We start from the raw sequence: 23,062 nt of genomic DNA, 5'->3' as shown, positions 1-23,062 counted from the left end.
CAGCTGGGATAGGCTCCAGCACCCCCGCGACCCTCGTGAGGATAAGCGGTAGAAAATGAATGAATGAAAGATTTAACATTTTAATGAAATTGTGTATGAATTTCATTAATATGAATATTTTCATGATTAGTTTGTCCAGAAATAGATTTTGGTTTATTGAAGAATATGTTGGGCTTTTATTTATTTTCTTTTTTATTTGCAGGGTACTCTGATTGGCGGGGCAAAGCACCCTCAAGGTCACCTCCATGAATCCCGAGTGATCCTTCCACCTCAGGGGTTAACTCTCTGCTCCTCCAGTCTTCCAGGGTGGGGGCTGATGCCCTCCGTGGCCCCCACGGGGAGGAGGGGTCCCGGGCCCTGGCGAGTGAGCAAGGGGTGTGTCCGCCTATAAACACGCTGGATGCTGGCAGGCCACCTGTTGCCGTCCCCTCTTGTCCTGGATCTGTGCACCCGTGCTCCCATCTCTGTCCACTCCCCGCAGAGTGGGACTCCTCCGCCGTGCGCTCCTTTGTCCTCCGTGTTAGCGGGAAGCTCCACGCTCGCCGCAGACCATCATGCTGACCCCGGTGGTGCTGGCGTCGCTTGTCCTCTTGGGAATAGGTAAACATGAACACTTTGTCTTGATCACGGCTAACACGCCGTACCTGCTCGTCTCCATCTTCTCTTTAATGGACGCAAAGTGAATGAAGGGGGCTTAATGAGGGATTAATTGATTGAACTTTAATTGCTCAATTAGCTGTCTGCACTCTCTGCCTTTAATTGACATGCTGGTGTACTGCGAGCGTGCTCTGTCCAAAAGTATATGCATACTGCGGGTGTTTGATTCCACTGACAAGGACAGAATATTTGCACATAACATCATTAAGCTCCAGTGGAGTGACAGCTCCCTGCATCACATTTATTTCTACAGCAGTAAATTATTGATTTGGTGTGCAAAAAGCAAATTAGCATCATTCATCAATTCACACACTCCAGCAACAGTCGATATTTGTGAGTATAGTATGCTTTTATTGTGCTAATAATATATATATATAGTGTGTATACCTTATACACATACACACACGTTATAACAGTGTGGTGTCATTCATTTCTATAGTTTATGAGGTAAAAAGCACTCACAGTGGCCACTTTATTAGGTACACCATGTAACGATATCCGATACAAGAAATGTACCAAAAAGTCCGTCTTGACAAAGCTTTGATTGACGTTGTCATAGTGGGTGTGGTTTGAAGCCGTTTCTAATGTTTTGGCTGACACTGTTTGCTTGTATATTATAGGCTCCTTTTTATTTTGTATGATTGGTATTATTCTAATAATAATAATAATTATTATTATTATATTTGTCCAATCAAACTTGAGTTATTATTTTATTACAGGATATTTTTTCCATTACACAAGAGTTATTTTTCCACCAATGAAACTCAAAAAACTAAATATTTCCGTTATAAGTAAACGTTAAATGTTGAGTGTGTCTTTAGTTACAGATATTATTTTGTAATATAACAATTTCTTCTCCATACAAAGGAGGCATTATTTAAATGTATTGAATATATAAGGCATATGAATCATATGAGTATCTTCTTGCCGGGTCAAGTGTCTTGGTTTTCGGTCATCAAATTGTGGTCCCCGTTGTCATATTGTTACATGAATACATCTGACTGTCAAAGTGACTGTATAATAATCATGACTAGTGACAATGACCGTCCTGTTCAACCCCCCCACCACCCCACCCCCCTTCCAGTGCCTGAGCCGTCCCAGGCCATCGTGATCTACACGGGCTGGGAGCGCCACGCCCTGGTGGGCTCCGATGTGCGACTCTCCTGCTCCTTCTTCTCCTGGCGCTGGACGTCTGAGGACGTCACCTTCTCTTGGACGTACAGGCCTGACGGCTCGCGGGACAGCATCTCTGTAATACACACACACACACACACACACACACATACACACTAGTTCATGACCCCATCTTCCTGTGTTCCGATATGTGGTGACTTACTCCAAATGTACTCCATATTGGAAGAACCATGCCGTGTCTTCCAGCCCATCAGTGGTCACAATGAAAGCGCCATAATTAAATACAGTAAACCATGAATAAAAATTACTTCATAGTCTTACTAAATGAATAATAAATACATTTTCTACAATCAGGGAAAAAAGTATGCTAATGTACTGTAATCATTTTCTGGGATTAAAGCTGATTTAGATTTTAATATTTAGATGAGGAGAACACGGCGATAAATGCATGTCAGAGAGTACAATGTACTGCTAATAGAGCTTCAGTTGTACTATTATGAGTGAATAAACGCATCGCACGCGCACACACATCACGACATCACATATACACACACATCACGACATCACATATACACATACATCACGACATCACATATACACATACATCACTCGTCTAATTTGCATGCATTAACTTCTAATCTCGCTCTCCTTCCCACACCTTTCATTTCACCGTCTCCGCCCTTATCTTCTTCTCCCGTCACTTTTTAATCTGGCCATCTCGTCCCATCCCAACCGCCCCCCTCCCTCCTCTGTGGTAATGCCATTCCCGGCCCCGCCCTTCTCCGCCTCCACTCCCGTTATCTCGACCGCCTTCATCCTTGTCCTGGCGTGACCTCCTCGCCGTGGAACTGCACTAGTCTCCTCCTTTGTTGCTCTTCTTAGCAGCCGGAGATTTGGCTGCCTTATATAACATTGTTGTTTATGACATGTTTTCATATTTTTATTCTACACAGCCTGCCTATGCTGCCCCCTACTGGCCCAAAATAGATGTGTTATCGTAGCCAATTCATTCATTCATTCATTTTCTACCGCTTATCTTCACAAGGGTTGCAGGGGGTGCTGGAGCCTATCCCCGCTGTCTTCAGGCGAGAGGCGGGGTACACCCTGGACTGGTGGCCAGCCAATCACAGGGCACATATAGACAAACAACAATTCACACTCACAGTATTATATTATTATATAACCAGAGTCCGGTCTGGTTTGGGCTTTCGTACCACGTGAATGAACATTATTCTTATTTAGACTTTTACATTTTATTGCAATTGGAGGACTTGGAATTGATATTTCCCAAGAACTCTTCCTGCTAAATGTTTAGTCGGGTTTTTTGTGAAAATTTAATTAGCTTAAATAGTAGAATTAATATTAATTATTATTATTAATATGACTCCAAATTGTCCATAGGTATGAATGTGAGTGTGAATGGTTGTTTGTCTATATGTGCCCTGTGATTGGCTGGCAACCAGTCCAGGGTGTACCCCGCCTCTCGCCCGAAGACAGCTGGGATAGGCTCCAGCACCCCCACGACCCTCGTGAGGAAAAAGCGGTAGAAAATTAATGAATGAATGTATTATTAATATATTATTAATAACATTCTGATTTAAAATTAAAACACAAATTACTTAATTCTTTTGGAGTTTTTTTTAGATTGACTGCTTTGAAATGACAAAATATTGCGTTTTTGTATATTATTATTTTATTGTTATTATTATTATTATTATGTCAGGAAATAGCCTTGCGTGTAAGTATTAAAACATGCGTGTAAGTATGTGCAGTATTTAATATTTACATTTTAAATTAAGTTGTATTTTAATTTCTGTTTTACACTCAATTTATAAATTATTCAAATTTTAATTTTTTAATTACATTCATGAATTATAAACATAATTGTTAGATAGCTAAACATTTGAATATAACAATTATAAATTGAATTTTAAGTTGATATGACAGCTTTAACTGTACACCAGAAAACACATTTCTGTTCAAGCGAGGCGAGAGGCGGGGTACACCCTGGACTGGTGGCCAGCCAATCACAGGGCACATATAGACAAACAACCATTCACACTCACATTCATACCTATGGACAATTTGGAGTCGCTAATTAACCTAGCATGTTTTTGGAACGCATGCACGGGGAGAACATGCAAACTCTACACAGAGATGGCAGAGGGTGGAATCGAACACGGGCCTGCACGCTAACCACTCAACCGCCATGCAGCGTCATTTATTGATAATACAGCTAAATACACAATACCATAAATTCCAGAATGATGCATGACGGACAGGATCCAACCTGCTCAAATGAGTCTTGTGTCCTTGCAGATCTTCCACTACACTGGGGGCGTGGCCTATGTGGACAACAAAGGCCCCTTCAGGGACCGCCTGGACTTTGTGGGCGACCCGAGCCGCCGTGATGGGTCCATCCTGTTGAAGAACCTGGATTTCTCCGACAACGGCACCTTCACCTGCGACGCTAAGAACCCTCCTGACATTGTGGGCCGGCCCTCCAGCGTGCGCCTGCTGGTGTTCGAGAAGGGTGAGCCTCACCCCTAAACCCACTCCCCCCACCCCCACCCCCATCACCCTGTCAGCAGCCAACTGTTCTCAATTGTTGTTGCTTTAATGGCTCCAACAGTGTGAAATTAATCTCAATTTGTGCGTCAGACTACGGCGAGACTTGTCGTCACGCTGCCTGGTTAGCGTGGCTGCGCCGCCTGTTCAATGAAAGCAATTATCTCCTTTTTTAGCGCCGCCAACGAGGTTATGTTTTCATCAAAGTTTTTACACCGTGATTACGCGAAAATGACTTAAGCGAGCTCGGTGAAACTTTGTGGAATGGTTCCACAAAGGGCAAAGAAGTAGGTGTTACAATTTGGAGTGGCGACAGGATTTGGAATGTTTGCGTTAGCGGTATGGATTCCGATAAAGGTGCACATCAAGCGTACTGGTACTTGTCAGCAGTGTTCTTTTTGAACGGATCTACTGTACCTGAAACGTTTGTCATTTTAAAGTTGGGGATATACTTTTTTTCTGCTTACTCGCATACAAAAACAATATTTTTGGCCATTGACTTACATATAAATAACAAAAAACCTACATCCCAGTTTGTGTTTCTTAATTTTAAAGTGGACCTATTATGCTTTTTCCACTTTTCTGACCTATAAATGTAGTTAGAATGTTGTATTCTTACGTTAAACCATGCCAAAGTTTCAGATAATGAGGTTTGCACATTTGGAAGTGAGCCCTGAAAGAAGATTGGAATGACTCAAAATGCTCGGTTTCAAAAGGCGTGGTTAAACTGGCCCTTTGTGATGTCACAGAGGGGCAGACATCCTTATATGGCGTGGCTGTAAGCCATATTAACTCTCTGCCCTTCCCCTAAGCTCTGCTTTTACCTCCGTCCCCTGAGCTGTGTGAGAGGAACAGAAGTGGTGCCCCCAGGGGCATCCGCATCTCGGACACTCCCAGTGCATCCACTCACCACCCTCACGTTCGATCTCCAGCCGGTAGATCATGAGCTGCCAGTTTTCATTCATTCATTTTCTACCGCTTTTCCTCACGAGGGTCGCGGGGCTGCTGGAGCCTATCCCAGCTGTCTTCGGGCAATCACAGGGCACATATATATGCAAACAACCATTCACACTCACTTTCATACCTATGGACAATTTGGATTGGCCAATTAACCTAGCATGTTTTTGTCATGCAATGTGGGAGGAAACCGGAGTACCTGGAGAAAAACCCACGCATGCACAGGGAGAACATGCAAACTCCACACAGAGAATTGAACCCTGGTCTCCCAGCTGCGAGGTCTGCGCACTAACCACTCATCCACCGTGCAGCCTGCCAGTTTTCAATCAGCTCTTATTATAACGCCGATACCCAGAGTGGGCTTGCCCGGAAGGGGGGGTTGTGGGTGGAGTCAATTAAAATGGACCGTTTTTGGCAAGAAGCACAAATCCAGGAAAGGAAATACAGCCGAATAGGTGCAGATGCTAGTGGATCTAGAAAGTTTTCTATGCGGGTTATTGCGTGTAGCTCCCTCAGAGTCCACACTTCAATACAAAGGGTAAAAAAATTAGCATAGTAGTTACGCTTTAAATTCACACATTTGTCAAAAGTATGACTTTTAAAGACGGTTTCAAACAAGATGGAGGACATCGCCCCCTACTGGCTTGGCGTGCGCTTAAAAAAAACACACTTTTAAAAACCAACACTCACTTTTGACATAGCTTGCATCACCACAGTTGCTTTTCGCTAACCTCTTAATCAGAGGTTGTGGGTCAGGGGTGTCCAAATATGGCCCGAGGACCATTTTCAGCCCGTAGTTTTTTTTTTTTTGTAAATTGGTCCTCAACATCCATCCATACGTTTCTATATATATGTCCTCCTCACTGGGGTTGCTGGTATTCCACAGTCGACTCTGGCATCCGAAACTAAAATCAAAATAAAATGAGCCTTCAATTTTTCTGTTGGTGGCCTTCAATGGAAAAAGTTTGTAGGTGATGAATTGTCCGCAGGGGGCACCCCCGTGGTTCCTCTCCCCCCAATACAGTAAACAATGAAGGTTGTTTCTCCTCGCTTGGAGTCATTGGAGCTAACACTGTGATTGTTATCAGCCTCTTTAGCTTCGCCCGTTTACTTTCACTTTCACTCCGCCCTCTCCTTCAGTGCAACCTTCCTGCCCGGATGCATGTTGTCATTGTCATTTCACTCACTCTGCACCCCCCCTCCCTCATTGCAGTGCCCATCCAAGCCGGCGTGATCACGGGCTCCATCATCGGTGTAGTGCTGGGCCTGCTGGTGCTCATCGTAGTCATCTACTACCTGATGCGTTTCCTAGTGGCGCGCCGCGTCTTCAGCCTCAGCGTCAGGTCAGTGCCCGGTCCCTGGCTGGTGGGGGCGCTCTGCGGCGCGGGTTTGGAGCTGAAACCCGAGCCCCTCCCTGGTACTGAGACCTGCGTGGCCAAGCTGGCGTAGTCCGCTGAGAAGGTTGAGGTTATTTAGCTGACTGATAATGATCTTCATCTTCATGTAATCCAAGTGCACTGCAAGCCTAAAGGGGGGGGGGTTGGGAAGTTCGGGAGCAGGGGGGTGTCTGGTGGATAATCCACTGCATCATGAAGAGGATGCATCCATCATCCCGCTCATATCTTTCCCATCTTAAGAGATCTTCCTTTTATGCCCGAGGGCTGCGCTAGTAGATGAATTGCAGTGACATCATTTGACCACCAGGGGGAGGGAAAGACATCCTGACATTGTCTCTTCTTTTTTGTCCCCTTCAGCAAACATGGCAAGAAAAAGAAAGAGGGATCACAGCAGAGACAGGCAAGTTCCCTCCTCCTCCTCTTCCTTTTTCCTCCCAGTCACTCTTCCTCCTCGCCGCCGCCGCCCCCTTTCTTCACGCACGCCGTCGCCCCAACGGCATCAACAGCTGGCTGTCACGTCATCTAGCGAGAAAAATGTAGTGTCGTAGTATTTGTCCGGATTGTGATGATGCAGAACAACGCCTGCGTTTTAAGCATCGACGACAGCCTCACCGCACGGAACGGAATTGGCACGTAGCAACGAGCTGGGAGGGAAAACGGCGCCAGTAAACGGCCGCCGGCCAAAAACGGAACAAGCCAGGTCGGCGTTTAGCGGCGACGCTGGAATGAAACGTAGCTTTGTCGTTGCACTGGCAGATCAAGAACTCGTGTTGATTTAGCATGAGAGGCGACGGCAAGGGGACGCTCACGGTCAGATACAAGGTCAAACCGCAGGAGCTGTCAATCAAGCGGGAAACTGTTGATTGATTTGTCGGCGGCAAGATCCTTGTTGATTTTTATAGCCCTTATAAGGTGAAAGGTCATATTTGCATGACTCCATCATGGCCAGCACTGTTATACTATATTACTATATTAATACTATTGTGAATACTAGTAGTAGCAGTACTAGTATTTGGAGATATGAGGGCACCCTGAGTGGGTTACGCCCCAATTGCGCCTTTACCACCCTCTTCTTGTCTTTTTCAACTGTCAGTTGATTGACAGCCTGATCTCCACTGCCTCCAGGGTGTCCGTCTATGTATGGAGAGTTTTTTTTGGGGGGGGGGGTATGGGGGTCTACATATACGACTTAAGTTTAACAACAAAAATATACGCTGATTTGTGGCAGTAGTGTTGTCATGGTAACTGAGTAACGATAAGAACTTTAGAACTTGATTAAATACTGAACGCCAGGAGGAGCGGTAGGGGGGAGGGGTGGGGGGGTGATGATTTTGGGGTGGCCAGTTTGCTCTGTAGGAGGGAGCGCACACACACACACACACACACACTGTACTGGAATGATAATGGAGAACGCTCGGTATCGATCCATCCTCCCTTACTCCCTCCTCACCTTTGACTCCCCTCGCAGGCCTGGAGGAGCATCTGCCCATCTCCTCCTCCTCCTCCTCCTCCTCCTCCCTGATCTCTCCTTCAGGTCATATGATGTGCTGGACAGGAAATCACTCTCACTCTTCATGTTTGAGTGCCTCTTTCTTTTAGCATGCAGCAGAGGATGCTATCGCTTTCACCCCCCGCCCCCACCCCCCCTCTCCTTTTTGTTGCCACTGGGGGGGTGGGTCGGGCCCACGGTTCCGGACTGCGCCTCGGTGCTGCTAAGTGTAGCACACTGTGAGGTGTGGCGTAGTAAACAAGGTGATGGCGCATGACAGGATGCGAGTGTGAGCGCCGGTCGCGACACACAAGCCGGGACGCACGGCGGCCAGGTCGCCTGCTCTGGCTCTTGATCAAAGTCTAATTAGAGACGGAAGGCAATCAGTGAGGGGGGGGGGGTTGAGCAGAGACCACTGACGCTGTGGCGTCCTCATCAAGTCGACGCCGTCCTTTAAATTCACAACCTTCCTCACTGCTACCGCTAGCCTTCGTTTAGTATCTGTAGCATTCCCGCTATGTCGGGAGTCCCCGCCCCCCCCTCCGCACCCCCAGTGGGTCAGCACACAATAATACACTCCAGTGTGACCTTGACCTCTTCTTCTACACTAGACCCAGTCCTTCCTCCTCTTGCTCGTCTTCCTCCTTTCATATATTTCTGCAGAGATGTTTTCCATGTATTATTCAGACAATGTAAAGAATGTGTGGCCACAATAATAGGAACCCTACACCGGCTGAATTTGCCCTTTAAAATAAAAATAAAAAAACACTTTTTTCATGAAATTATGAATTGTTAAATGATGATCTCAAAATCAAGTGACCATTTTTAATCGATGTAATGACAGAAATCATGCATTAGTAGTTATTACTTTGTGTACCTAATTTACTGTTCAGTCCATAGATGTGTTTACAAAATACACCATCTGAAAGTACAGCTCAGTAGTCAAAGGTTTGGGGACACGTTCCTATTCAATAGCATGATAAAGTGTCTCTAAACTTTTGAAGGGAACTGTTACACCCACAAACGTAATAACTGCCCATAAACGTAATACAAATCTGCAGCTTTGAATGTAATAATCTCGCAAAAGTAATAAATTTCCCACAAACGTAATAACATTTGCCTACTGCAAACATAATACTGAATTTCCTGCAAATATAATAACTATTACATTTGCAGGAAATTATTACATATGTGGCAAAGTGAAAATCTGTAAATGTAATAACTTCCCACAAATGTAATATGAGACAAAATAATTATATTTGTGGTTGTTGTTTTGTTCTTCTTTTAATGAGGGCGAAGGTGTAGTCATTTTGTCATTTTGAGGATTTTAACATTTTCTTTTTTTTGTTATTATTCAAAGAGTATCATTTGAATACATTAAATGAATCTTTAATTATTAAATTATAATTTATTTTAAATTAAATAAGATAAATAAATTATCTATTATTATTATTATTATTAATAAATAAATTAAATAATTAAATAATACTGAATGTCATTCAGTATTACGTTTGCAGTCGGCAAATTTTATTACACTTTTGGGAAATTTATTACATTTGCGACATTATTACATTCAAAGCTGCAGATTTGTATTACGTTTACGTTTGTGCGCAGTTATCACGTTTGCGGGTGTAACAGGAACTTAAGTCGAATAATTATGTCCTGCTTCAATGAAAAAAGATTAAAAATGAAAAAACTTGTAAAGAAAGATTGTAAGTATTGAATAGTAAAAATAATTAAAATTGTGCAAGCTAGCAGTTAAAAATGTTTTTCTCAACCATTCAAAAGTTTTGCTTTTTTTTGGCTGTTTTGTCGCCCTCTTTGTCAAAGAGTGGTATTGCAAGACTGGCTCATTCTACTTAATTGGCATTTGGAAATGTTGTTGATTCTAACCCTGAGGAACTGAAACAAACATGGCCGCCTTTGCTGTGTGTACACTGTGTGTGTGTGTTGTTGATGACTTGATGCCATCACAGGTGTACGGAGCCCACCTGCCACTGTGTCCCATCCTAATGCATGGTTACCTGTTTTGTCACTCCACCCACCTCTGCCCCCAATCCAGCTCTGGACACCGCCCCCCCTCACTCTTTCTCCCCGCCCCTAAAAGGACCGATTCTCTGCCCCCTTCACATCCTCTTTGGGTCTCTCTTCTACTTTTTTAAATGTGTTTTTTCCTGTCCCCTTCACAACAGCTCTGCCCCCTCCCACTAAAACCACCACCCCCATTACCCACCCCCGCCCCCTTTGCACTCCTTTCCTCCTCGAGTGACTCTCCACCCCTGTTCTCCCCCGGCCCTCTCTCCCTTGCTTCCTCCACAGGGCCCCGCGCCGCCCACGGACCCTGCCAAGCTGAAAGCTTCGGAAAAGAAGAAGCAGGAGTCCCGCAAGGATAGGAAATAGGATACGGGGCGGGGCTGGGGAGGGCTCGCCGGCCGGCTGCTCCAGCCCGTGCGCCAGGCGGTGGCCAAGGCCCTGCCTGGGCGAGAGGCAGAGAGAACGGAGGGAGGGGCGGAGGAGGGCGGCGGCCGGGTGCTGATGACCATCGAGCTGGAGCTGACTCGCAAGAACGGCGAGGAGGGCCCCAGCGGGGCCGGCCGGGGCCACTCCCAACCTTCAGGCCTTCTTTCTCGGCTCGCCAACAAGCTTGCTTTTAAATAAGTAGGGAAGGGGGGGATGACTCGGGGACGGGGGCGCGCCACCTGTAATAAATGAGTCCAATGGTATCGCATCGACTGTACGCGGCGATTTATGAGCCCCCGCGCCGCCATTATCTTGTCGGCTGGTCATCCGGACAGCCTCGTTTGATAACAACACCTCGCTTCCTTCGGCGGCGAGGACACCCCCCCCCCTGAGTGTGTCCGATACGCATCATGACACCCCTGTCCCAATGCCCCCGCCGCCTCCCTTTGTGAATCTTTCTAACTGCTGTCCTGTGTCTCTCTTTCTCACCCCCCCATCCCTTCTTCTTCTTTTCTTCTTGCACTCCAGATAAAGGTCTGACTCCTCCGTGATGCCTCCACCTCTCTCGTCTGCCTGACGCCCCCACCCCCGCCCCCCCTTCTGCCGCCATTTCTTGCCATTATCTTTCCTCCTTTAAGGCAGGCTATAAGAAGAATAGCCCCGCTATGTGGGTGGCAGCCTTTATGCACTCATTGGGCAAAGTGTAAAAGTGTTTAAGGCCTAACTGCGCTCATAACCTCCGTCAGAGGAGCCTTCAGGCGTCCCTCAGGGTTTTCCTCAATCTTCCCCCTTTTTACGACTCAATCTGGTGCACACATCGAGCCTCGGCCGGACTTCCGTTAAAGAAATACGATGCCGGCTCGTTGCCGGCGGGAGACGGAGGTCTCCAAGCCGCCGTGCTCCCGCTGTGTCGCGTTGGGGCTCATGGAGGTCGTTTTTGCCGGCTATTTCTGGGGGGCCTTACTGTAACAGCTGCACATTTCTTGGAGGAGAGCTGCGTTTAACAGGGACGGGGGGGCTTCGCCGCTTGGCTCGGGGGGACCTGGGACTGACAAGCACGTATGATGTCACGGGCCAGAGGACTGGCGGCAGACTCCCTTAGCGGGGGGGGGGGGGGTTTAACAGTAAAGAAGGTGCTCTCCTCAGTTCTTGAAGGTCTTCTTCTTTTTGCATTTTATCTCCTCCACTTCCTGTCACCTGACGGCAGACGCTGCATTATTAGCTCACAGAATAGGCCGCTACACAATCCACTCTGCTCGTTAAGCCTCTTCTTATCTGACTTCCAGCCCTCCCCCGCCCCGTTCAATAGTAGTCAGACCCAACTGTCCCCCCCCTCCTCCTCCTCCTCATATTAGTTATCCTTCAAACAACCCCTCACACAGTGGCGTGTTCACCTCGCCAGCCGGCTCTCCTTCCTTTGACCTTTTATTTCCGCTGGCTCAAATGCCAAAGTGCTAACCTCTGCCCCCTACTGGCAAAGCAGAAAAAACAACACGTGGGCGGGTAGCCTTTGACCGCCCCCGCAAGGCTTTTGGTTAGCCTTCCTCCGGATGTTCTGTGTTGAGAATCGCCTTTCGCCTTTTTTATTTGGTGACGTCATTAAAAGTTCTAGAAGACGGAACCCTTTATGGACGGTGGAAACGAACCCAACTGGGACTGCTTGGTGGAAACATGCGTAGGTCCAAAACATGCACACGAAGAGTGCAAATTGGGACCGAGCACCTCAAAGCTCAAGGAACCCAAAGCAGCAGAAGAACGCTTTGTCAGAACCTAAAACAACCCAAACTTCTTGCTTGGTCGAGGTTCTCCTTCTTCAACGAGCCAAATACGGACGCGGGGGGTGGACGGCCAAGACTTGAATGTTTCTTTCCAATTCCGAACGTGAGGTGCTACGAGACGTCAGAACTGGAGATGTGCTTCGCCTCATCAGCTTGGCCTGGTTTCTACGGTTCCTCCATGTCTACCTTTACGGACCATAGTCCAGAACTTCACTGCTTTTGTTTTATGCCTTCTGCTAAAGTGTTGTAGAACCTTGTAGATCCATGTAGAAGAAAGATCTATCCATGTACTCATTCCCGCTAGAGAGGTTATTTCATCCATGGAAAAACTGGCCTGTATTTAGCTTTAGCCTTCTCATCAAGCTAACTATTGAGTCCAGATGCCTGCTCTAATTGTATTAAGAGACATTTTCTTTCTGTGTTTTATAAGCTGTATTAAGTAGCAATGTAACTTTTTGCCTGTGGCTTCTTTTATTGTTATCATGATTGTTATTGTTATTATTTTCACATTTGTTTTAATGCTTTGTCGTCACCCTTAACGGCTGAGTAATACTGTAAAAAGAACGTGAATAAACTGTAGCCTGGAGACAAACGTCACACAAGTAGACTTTGTTCTGCTACAAAATAAATCCACATGACCCAAAGAGTTTTCCGACATGCGCACTTTTTGTCCATAGGAGTCCAATAATAGTTTTTTTTTTCACCACTAAAAGCTTTGTGAATAAAACAGCAAAAACTTCAGATATATTCATTCATTTTCTACCGCTTATCCTCACAAGGGTGGCGGGGGTGCTGGAGCCTATCCCAGCTGTCTTCAGGTGAAAGGCGGGGTACACCCTGGACTGGTGGCCAGCCAATCACAGGGCACATATAGACAAACAACCATTCACACTCACATTCATACCTATGGACAATTTGGAGTGGCCAATTAACCTAGCATGTTTTTGGAATGTGGGAGGAAACCGGAGAAAACCCACGCATGCACCGGGATTGAACTCGGGTTTCCGAGCTGTGAGGTCTGCGCGCTAACCACTTGACCGCCATGCAGATTGGGTCATTGATTAAAAAAAATTAAAAAAAAATAATTACAGTATTGGCTTGGTTAGTGTCATTAATCCGTACCAGAAAGTCCGACTCAAACCCAAACAAACTCTAACCAAGTAAAATTTTCCCATGGAAAGCCATGTAAATCCATTTGAATCTGTTCCATAAATCCCAATATTTATAGTTTTACATGCAGAAAATGATGCAAAAATAAATGTCTTCGAAAAAAAGATAAATTGACGAACAATTTGGAGTGGCCAATTAACCTAGCATGTTTTTGGAATGTGGGAGGAAACCGGAGTACCCGGAGAAAACCCACGCATGCACGGGGAGAACATGCAAACTCCACACAGAGATGACCGAGGGTGGGATTGAACCCGGATCTCCTGCCTGTGAGGTCTGCGTGCTAACCACTTGACCGCTGTGCAACCTACTTCAGATATAAGTTATTTAAATTCATGAACAGAGTTAATTTACATTAAATTACTTTAATTCAGTGCTTCTCAAATAGTGTGTGTGGGGGGGGCTTGAGAGTCTTTCATTTCAATACAGACCTACCAACATGTACAAATTTTTAGTACTCAACACCCCTGAATATGCTTGTATGCTCTCCATTGTGTAGCATTTTCCTGGTTTCAATTTCAAGTTCAGTCTGTATAGTACAGATTAGTATCAGTTTCTCTTGTATTTCAAATCGGGGGAGGGGGGCGAAAAAATGTCTGTCCCTTAGGGGGACCAGGCCAAAAAATAATTAATAATAATAATAATAATAAATAATAATAATTAATAATTAATTAATGAATTCATTTAAACTTAAAGAGGATGCTAATTTTTCAGCCCTTTGTATTGAGTTGTAGACTCTTATACTAGAGCAGCTACACAAAGCTTTCTAGATCTTCCAGAATGTGAACCTATTCAGCTGTATTTCCTTGGATTTTGTACTCCCGGCGAAAACGGTCTATTTTAATGTTTTCCACCCACGGCCCGCCTCCAGGCACACCCACTCCACTGTGGTTGGTCACACTCCCGAGTGCATAGAACAAATTACTTCAAGACGTTTCTCATTGGTAAGTAGCTTTAGCATTTTAGCGTTTTCTACAGAATCGGTAAAGTCTAACATGGTCACTAATTGTGGTGGGAAACGGCTATTAGCAACCCAGCTCCCTGTATGCTAGCACTTATGCTCCATGACTTACACAAAATAAACACAATGGCATAAACACTGGCCTTTTTTTTGTGACATCACAAAGGGCCAGATTTAACCACGCCTTTTGAAACAGAGCATTTTGAGCCATCCCAAACTTCCTTTAGGGCTCACTTCCAAATGCGTAAATGTCATTAGCTGTCATTATCTTTGGCATGGTTTAACACCAGAATACAACATTCTAACTACATTTATAGGTCAGAAAAGTGGGAAAATCATAATAGATCCCCTTTAAAAATGTTATAATTATTAAATGTCATTCTCTCTTTTTACAGGTGTCACGATGAGGAGAGACGATATCTGAAAATTACGTTTCAGAAAACAACAATGGAGAAAATGGACTGACTCACAAAACAATGAAGTACATTTTGAAATGTTTTACTAGTTTTGAACTGACAAAAATCTTAAGTAGCTTTGATCAAATGTAGAATGACTACAGCTTTTGCTTGGACATTAACACTGCTGCAGCTGTTAAAAAAAAAGAAGAAGAAGAAAAGCAACCGCAGAGTGTCAATGGAAATCCCGATGTAGGTTGCATTGCAAGGTTTATAGTGTGCCTTTTAATTTTAAACCTTGCACTTTGACGGTGTAGACATTGAAAAGGTGAACGAAAATACATTTCTGGGGATCACAATAGATGAAAATATGAGCTGGAAACCTCATATTACAAATATACAACATAAGGTGGCCAGAAATATTTCAATATTGAACAAAGCAAAATTTGTTCTCAATCAGAAATCACTCCACACTCTTTATTGCTCTCTGGTTCTACCATATCTTACTTATTGTGTGGAAATATGGGCTAATAACTATAAAAGCAATCTTCACTCGCTAAATGCACTGCAAAAAAGGTCAGTAAGGATAATTCATAATACTAACTCCTTATTTCTAAAATCACAAATACTTCAACTTGCTGATATAGTTCATCTTCAAACAGCTAAAATAATGCATAAGGCTAAAAATAAGCAATTAGCTAAAAATGTCATCCAATACTTCTCTACAAGAGAGGAGAAATATGATCTCAGGGAAGAAGTACATTTGAAACACTTCTATGCTAGGACTACGTTATGCTAGCCATAGCATTTCAGTATGTGGAATCAAACTATGGAATGGATTGAGTAAGGAAATCAAACAATGCACAACGATGAGCCAATTCAAGAAACAATACAAGCAGTTGATGTTTGCTAAATACAAGGATGAAGAGTCTTGAACCAGTCATGATGTGCTATATATATCACTATATTGACACTTACTATGGTACCCATTATGGCATTGGATGCTCATATCACCTCATACTTCAGTACAAAGTACATTATTAAAAAAAATAAAAACAAAAAAAACTTAAACTGTATTATGGAAAGCAGGAAGTGAACAAATGTAACAGTTAGTGATTATAAAAGTACCAGATGGAGGGGTAGGATTTAATAAGCTTTGCTTCTTCCTACTTCTTTTGGACATGTGGAACTGTGAACTAATGGCCCCAGACCATCACACTACCACCACCATATTTTTCTGAAATGCGGCATTTACTTTTATGCCGGATGTAATGGGACACACTCCGAAAAACCTTCTTTGGTCTCTTCATTATTCACACCAGTATTTTCACAACGATTTGGGGGATTATTAAGATGTTTTCTGGTGAAATTGAGACAAGAGCTAATGTTTTTGAACAGGGAATAAGAGATTATGCTGTGTTTATTCTATGGCTCACATTAACATGACACAAAATGCAGAACAATATGTGCTTTCACTTTTAAGTCCCCAAATATCACAAAATGACGGTTACTATGGTACCCATTATGTGATTGTATGGTCATATCACCTTGTACCTCGGTACAAGGTGCATTATTAAAAAAACAAACAAAAAAAACCTTAAACTGTATTATGGAAAGCAGGAAGTGAACAAATGTAAGTTATTGATTGTAAAATTAGGGGGCTGAAGTCCCCCTAAAATGTTCTTAAGTCCCCCTAAATAATTTGATAATTTTTATTGATTTTTTTTCCCAAAAAAAATCTCATTCAAATTTCATAAATTTTTTAATAAATTTTTTTTAAAAAAAAAACTTAAATTATATTAGGAAAGCAGGAAGTGAACAAATGTAACAGTTAGTGATTGTAAAAGTACCAGATGGAGGGGTAGGATTTAATAAGCTTTGCTTCTTCCTACTCCTTTTGGACATGTGGAACTGTGAACTGATTATGGGATGCACTCAATTGTAATCTGATGCATGTTCAAATGAAATAAAACCATTACCATTATCATTACCATTACTTTACAAACAATAATGTCAAAAGCTTAAATGAAAGGCCTCAATTGTGCAACTGAATTCCTGCATAACAACAAAACAGCCACTTGAACTCACCTTACATTGGCAGTCCCCATTTTAAGAACCCAACAGGAAGTCCTTATTGATGTATGACATGAATGTTTAGTGCGTAGGAGACACACGAGTGGGGCCTCGTTGAGTCGTATTGAAAGTATGTGTAACAGATAGAAAATGCACAAACTGGAGGTGTGAAAATATGCATCGCTGGTTCACGGGTGGCATCTGTCGGTTTTAGCACGGTGGCACCGCGTGGCTCGCCTTATGCTCCGCACGTGAAGCACGTAATCTCAGCTGCAGTAAAACAGGTTCGAGACCCATGGCAGTGAAATGGAGAAAGAAGGTGAAAAGTAGGACTAATTATGGATAAGAGTCTGCATTCTTAATAGATTCGCTGGCGGGTTAGATCATATTTCATATTGTTTTGTGTCTATCATCTCCCCTTTTTTGGTGGGTGGGGGCGGAAGTCCAATAGTTCAAAAGCAATAGGTGTCTTGCATATTGTATACAATGTGCAAATGCCTCAAATGTTTGATTCAAATTGATCCAGTTTGAATCCTTGTTTGAATTATGATTAGTGTATTGCATTTTAAAGAAATGTTAGTGATTTTTGTGGAGGTGGGCATGTGATTGTTGCCACGGTAACGCCGCCTGACCGCTTTCAGGTGTGTTGCTGACAGCTCTGATTGATTGCCTGTTGTTCTCTGAGGACTGTGTACATTTGTGTGTGTGTGTGTGTGTGGGGGGGGGGTTGAGGAGGTGTCAACCACCCTGCACCCCCCCCCCCCGTCCCCCCCGTCCCTCCTACTGAGGTTCAGATTACCCTAATATACGGGGGGTTGTTATGTGTTGCCAGGCCTAAAAAAAGCTGCAAGTGTCTTCCACACGTGTTGGTGGTCCATTGGGGGGGGGTCTCAGCTGTGGACCCTCAGTGCTGTCCTTCAAATCGTAACCTGCCGGCTGGTGGACGTCCAACATGGGCAGAGGGGTAAGACCTTCTCAGTCCTAATTTCTCGTAATCGTTAACTTGTTTTCATTTTCATGGGGGGGGGCACATTTCAACAAATGTTTTTTTTTTAATTAAACATGATTTCTTTTGTTAAACACATACAGTGTTGAACTGGAAGTAAGCGAGCTAGTGCTAAAAGTCCCCCCCCCCCCCCCACCCCGTCTTGTTTATTTGTGTAACAACGCCATTGTTGTTTAATTGGCCGCCATTGGGCCTCATTCCATTTGGCTTTATGAGGACACGGGGACAGCTTGTACTCCACGTTCCCGCTTTGCTTCCTTCTTCTTTTCCGGTTACTGTTGCCCACTCAGCCTGGCCGGGGAAGCAGACTGGCAGCGCCAGGTGACGGCCATGTTGTTGCGGCTGTTGTGGCGTGTGGAGGAGGGTTTTTACTTCCTTTGACTTGTGTGACATTTTTGGGTCAAGTTGAAGGTTTGGAACCCTCGGAGACAGCAATGGTGGACGTCTTTATTGTTTTGTTTGTGTGCTAAATTTCGAGTTGTGCTAAACTGTGCAGTTTCCGAGATTTTAGTCCAGTAGAAAACTCTTCACTTGGGCAGGGAAGTTTAGTAGTGGTTAGCATTGCTGCCTCATCCTGTTATATATATATAATAGCACAGGGTCAAAAAACATTGCATTAATGACTGTGGCTGTAGGCAACCGACTGCTGCTGATGTGCTTTTGCGCCTGATTGCAGTTTGGTGCAGAGAATGGAGGCAAAAGGAAGAAGAAAGACCGGGATTTGGATGAGCTGAAGAAGGAAGTAGCTTTGGTAAGTTATTTACTTTGTGGTGTACACCTTAACGAAGTATACATTCTACTTTTGTACCCACTTTTGATCAGCCGTGTACCCTTTTTTGGGGCATGAAAACGGTCCACATTGTTCCCACTGGATCTTGTAACAGCTTTTCGTTTGAATTTTGTTACAACTTTATTAATGAATACTAGGACAAGAGCCTCCTGGTGCCGTTTGGCTGTAGCATTTTTGTATCCTTGTTGTTGCTCTTCAGCATGAGTATGCAACAGCCTTTACTGGTACAAGTAGCAAATACAATAGATCACTCTAATACACCACAAGGCATCATTCATTCATTTTCTACCGCTTATCCTCACGAGTGTCGTGGGGGTGCTGGAGCCTATCCCAGCTGTCTTCGGGCGTGAGGCGGGGTACACCCTGCACTGGTGGCCAGCCAATTACAGGGCACATATAGACAAACAACCATTCACACTCACATTCATACCTATGGACAATTTGGAGTCGCTAATTAACCCAGCATGTTTTTGGAATGTGGGAGGAAACCGGAGTACCCGGAGAAAACCCACGCATGCACGAGGAGAACGTGCAAACTCCACACACAGATGGCTAAGGGTGGAATTGAACCCTGGTCTGCTAGCTGTGAGGTCTGTGCGTTTAACATAATCCAACAAGACAGAGAGAATGTATAACTGACAAAATGGCTCACTCCGTTCATGCCGTTGTTCCATGGCTACTTTCAATGTGTTTAATTTAAGGCTTAAACTTTTGTGTTGCGAGAGAACAATGACAATGGAAGACAGAAGGGGCGGAGTCTGGTGCTGATGCTAATCTCATCATTACAACAGCCGATTTTTATTGCAAATGTTGATCCATTCACTGGCCACCAAAAGTAACAGCACACTCATCCTGATGGAGCCACGAGTTTTTCCCCTCTTTGATCGGGTTTGAATCCGTTGACTGACGGCGCAGCTAATACGCGGCGTAATAGGATTAGCGTGTAGCATTTCTCCTGGTAGCTTTAGCGTGGCGTCTCAGCATTGAGCCAGTTATCATGGTGAGAACTTTCAGTCACTGCTGGCCACACGTGAACCCTCAGCAAATACCAACAGCTTCCAAGGAGAACCACCCCCTACGCCACCCCCCCACCCCAATGTGCCCTCTGGCAGGGCGTCTTTGTACTCGCACTCCGGCTGAATAATTTGTGGGCCACCAGCAGCGTACTCAACGCTTTCTGAGCTTCTGTCAAAATGTGGCCTCGCTTTCTCTCCCGTCACCATCTTTGACTTGAGTGAGATGCGGAGAAGATTCTTCTTGCGCCGCACTTTCGTCAGGCTGTCATCGCCTTTGCTGACTTTCGACTTGCATTGTCTCTCAAACGTGATTTATGGCACATGTAAAGATACGCTAGGTCGACAGTCGGCGTCAACTGTGTCAGACAACGGAATATTTGACAAAATCGTCTGAAGTCGTTGAACTGCAATCCAGCGCGGAACTTTTATTTATTCATTGTAGAGTAATTATGTCTACACTTTGCAGTAGAGGGGATCATTGACTTAAAACAAATAAATACAGTGGTGCCTTGGTTAGCGTCATTGAGCCATTGCAGAAAGTCTGACTCAAACCAAAACAAACTCTAACCAAAAAATTGAAAATAATGTAAATCCAATGAATCCATTCCATACAGTAATGAACAACTAGTCTTCTTCCTGCTCTGGTTTCCTCACGCCGTGAGGCTTTCAGGCGTACTCGTATTTATAAGTCTAATTAACACAAATTTTTTTCTATGTGTTGTAAGTGGGGTACGCAGCCTAGTATGCTGTTGTATTAAGTGTTGTGAAAAACTAAAAAATACAATAAAGACCACACTTTTTGTTGCTTTTTTGCCATTTAAAATAAAGATACTGTATAGAAAATTGTTTTTTTTAGAATAGGACTATGTTATGCTAGCCATAGCATTTCAGTATGTGGAATCAAACTATGGAATGGATTGAGTAAGGACCTCAAACAATGCACAACGATGAGCCAATTCAAGAAACAATACAAGCAGTTGATGTTTGTGTCAAAAATATAATAATAATAATAATACTGTGATTGGCTGGCCACCAGTCCAGGGTGTACCCCGCCTCTCGCTCGAAGACAGCTGGGATAGGCTCCAGCACCCCCCGTGACTCTTGTGAGGAAAAAGCGGTAGAAAATGAATGAATGAATGAATGAATGAATGAATGAACGTGCATCGTGTTCTGCTGCCTTGTGGTGTATTAGAGTGATCTATTGTATTTACTACTTCTACCAGCAGAGGCTGTTGCATACTCATGCTGAAGCGCAACAACAAGGATAATAATAATAATAATAAATATATCACAATATGGTATTACTATGGTACCCATTATGTCATTGTATGGTCATATCACCTTGTACGTGACAAAAAGTAAAAGTAAAAAAAAAATTAAATTATATTTGGAAAGCAGGAAGTGAACAAATGTAACAGTTAGTGATTGTAAAAGTACCAGATGGAGGGCTAGGATTTAATAAGCTTTGCTTCTTCCTACTCCTTTTGGACATGTGGAACTGTGAACTGATTATGGGATGCACTCAATTGTAATCTGATGCATGTTCAAATGAAATAAAACCATTACCATTACCATTACTATTACCATTACCATATTCAATAGAATGTAAAATATGGCATAGTCGATGGTCCACCATCTTAACGCAATTGAATAAATTCAATTCTTTCTCTTGCAGGATGACCACAAAATATCAGTGGATGATCTTGGGAAGCGTTATGGACTGGACCCTGCACAGGTACACACGCAGACCCACGTGCATGCCCATGTGCACGTGCGGCAAAGTGTCACCTTGAGCCTTCATCTTTTTTTCTTACATTGTGCTTCTTCATGCTGTTGCTATAAAACGTCAGTCGGCTTGCAGAGATTCTCTCTCTCACAAGCACACACACACACGTGCACGCATGCGCACACACTCAGGTAGACAATTTATGTGTTGACACTCTCAAGCAGAAACAGTCGATCTGTCCTCATGAGCACTGTCTGCAAATCAGAGCGTGACACGCACACACACACACGGTGACAGCGGCAAATTTACATTTTCAAGCTGATTTTATTGGGCATAAAATCAGGACAAAATGTTCAATAAAGTTACATGCAGCAGTTTTACGGCGCAGACGAGAAGATTCAGCCAGTTTATGGTAGTTGGGCTGTTAAATAGGCCAGGCAGGGATAGTCATAAAGCAGGTAAAGTGCTTTCCAAACTCACGTGGAAATGGACCCGGTCTCGTTTGTCTTCCGCAGGGCCTCACCAACACCAAAGCCGCAGAGGTTCTGGCCCGGGATGGACCCAACGCGCTGACGCCTCCCCCCACCACGCCCGAGTGGGTCAAGTTCTGCCGCCAGCTGTTTGGCGGCTTCTCCATCCTGCTGTGGATCGGCGCCATCCTCTGCTTCCTGGCCTACAGCATCCAGGTGGCCACCGAGGACGAGCCGCCCAATGACAATGTGAGGACCCGCAGGCAAAGACATGCATACTCACGCTGATGCTTCACATTATTAGGTACACCAGCATCGAATATAAGAGTAAGCAGAATGAATAAGTGGACGTTTTTATGTCTTATTTATGACGTATTCCTAGCTGTAATGGGAGGCTAATGGGGCGGCAGGTGCGCGGTTTCGATCCTTCGTCCTCCTGCGATCATGTTGAAGTGTCCTTGGGCAAGATACTGAACCCCCAGTCGGAGGTGGGAAATCTCCTATTTTCTACACCTTGCAGTAGAGTGGGTCATTCATTCATTCATTTTCTACTGCTTATCCTCACGAGGGTGCTGGAGCCTATCCCAGCTGTCTTTGGGCAAGAGGCGGGGTACACTCTGGACTGGTGGCCAGCCAATCACAGGGCACATATAGACAAACAACATGCAAACTCCACACAGAGATAGCTGAGGGTGGGATTGAACTCAGGTCTCCTAGCTGTGAGGTCTGCACACTAACCACTCGATCGCCATGCAGCCTAGAGTGGATCATTGATTAAAACCAAAACCAAACAAATAAATACAGTGGTGCCTTGGTTAGAGTCATTAATCCGTACCAGAAAGTCTGACTCAAACCAAAACAAACTCTGACCAAAAAAATTGTTCCCATGGAAAGTAATGTAAATCCAATGAATCTGTTCCATACATCCCAATATTTATAGTTTTACATGCAGGAAATGAGGCTGCACGGTGGTCTAGTGGTTAGCGCTCAGACCTCACAGCGAGATGAGGAGCGAGGT

The 23,062-nt window shown here is 44.3% G+C and overlaps 2 protein-coding genes across 3 annotated transcripts in view; both read left to right on the top strand.

Annotated features, from left to right (window-relative positions):
- Positions 1-396: 396 nt before the first annotated feature.
- On the top strand, positions 397-13,700 carry mpz (myelin protein zero). Of its 2 annotated transcripts, none has more exons than XM_058088666.2 (6): positions 397-600; positions 1,742-1,908; positions 4,111-4,324; positions 6,530-6,659; positions 7,071-7,113; positions 10,522-11,184. In XM_058088666.2, exons 1-6 carry the CDS (start codon positions 555-557, stop codon positions 10,600-10,602), a joined length of 681 nt encoding a protein of 226 aa, XP_057944649.1. In that variant the 5' UTR covers positions 397-554; the 3' UTR covers positions 10,603-11,184. The 2 variants fall into 2 exon arrangements, with proteins under 2 accessions (XP_057944649.1, XP_057944658.1); XM_058088675.2 differs by lacking the exon at positions 10,522-11,184 and adding an exon at positions 11,191-13,700 and having other exon boundaries at positions 402-600.
- Positions 13,701-17,808: 4,108 nt separating this feature from the next.
- The window catches only part of atp1a2a (ATPase Na+/K+ transporting subunit alpha 2a), a 54,929-nt gene continuing 49,675 nt past the window's right edge, over positions 17,809-23,062 (top strand). Inside the window, exons 1-4 of the mRNA XM_058067209.2 lie at positions 17,809-18,000; positions 18,719-18,793; positions 21,524-21,583; positions 22,090-22,293. Coding sequence (XP_057923192.2) covers positions 17,989-18,000; positions 18,719-18,793; positions 21,524-21,583; positions 22,090-22,293 — 351 coding nt within the window. The 5' untranslated portion in view covers positions 17,809-17,988. The remainder of the gene's footprint in view (positions 18,001-18,718; positions 18,794-21,523; positions 21,584-22,089; positions 22,294-23,062) is intronic.

Source organism: Doryrhamphus excisus, linkage group LG11, assembly GCF_037039965.1.
Source record: "Doryrhamphus excisus strain RoL-2023G ecotype Guam linkage group LG11, RoL_Dexc_Guam_v1.1, whole genome shotgun sequence".
Taxonomy (NCBI): Eukaryota; Metazoa; Chordata; class Actinopteri; order Syngnathiformes; family Syngnathidae; genus Doryrhamphus; species Doryrhamphus excisus.
Note: the sequence above shows the minus strand (reverse complement) of the source record. Positions and strands in the feature narration are given on the sequence as shown.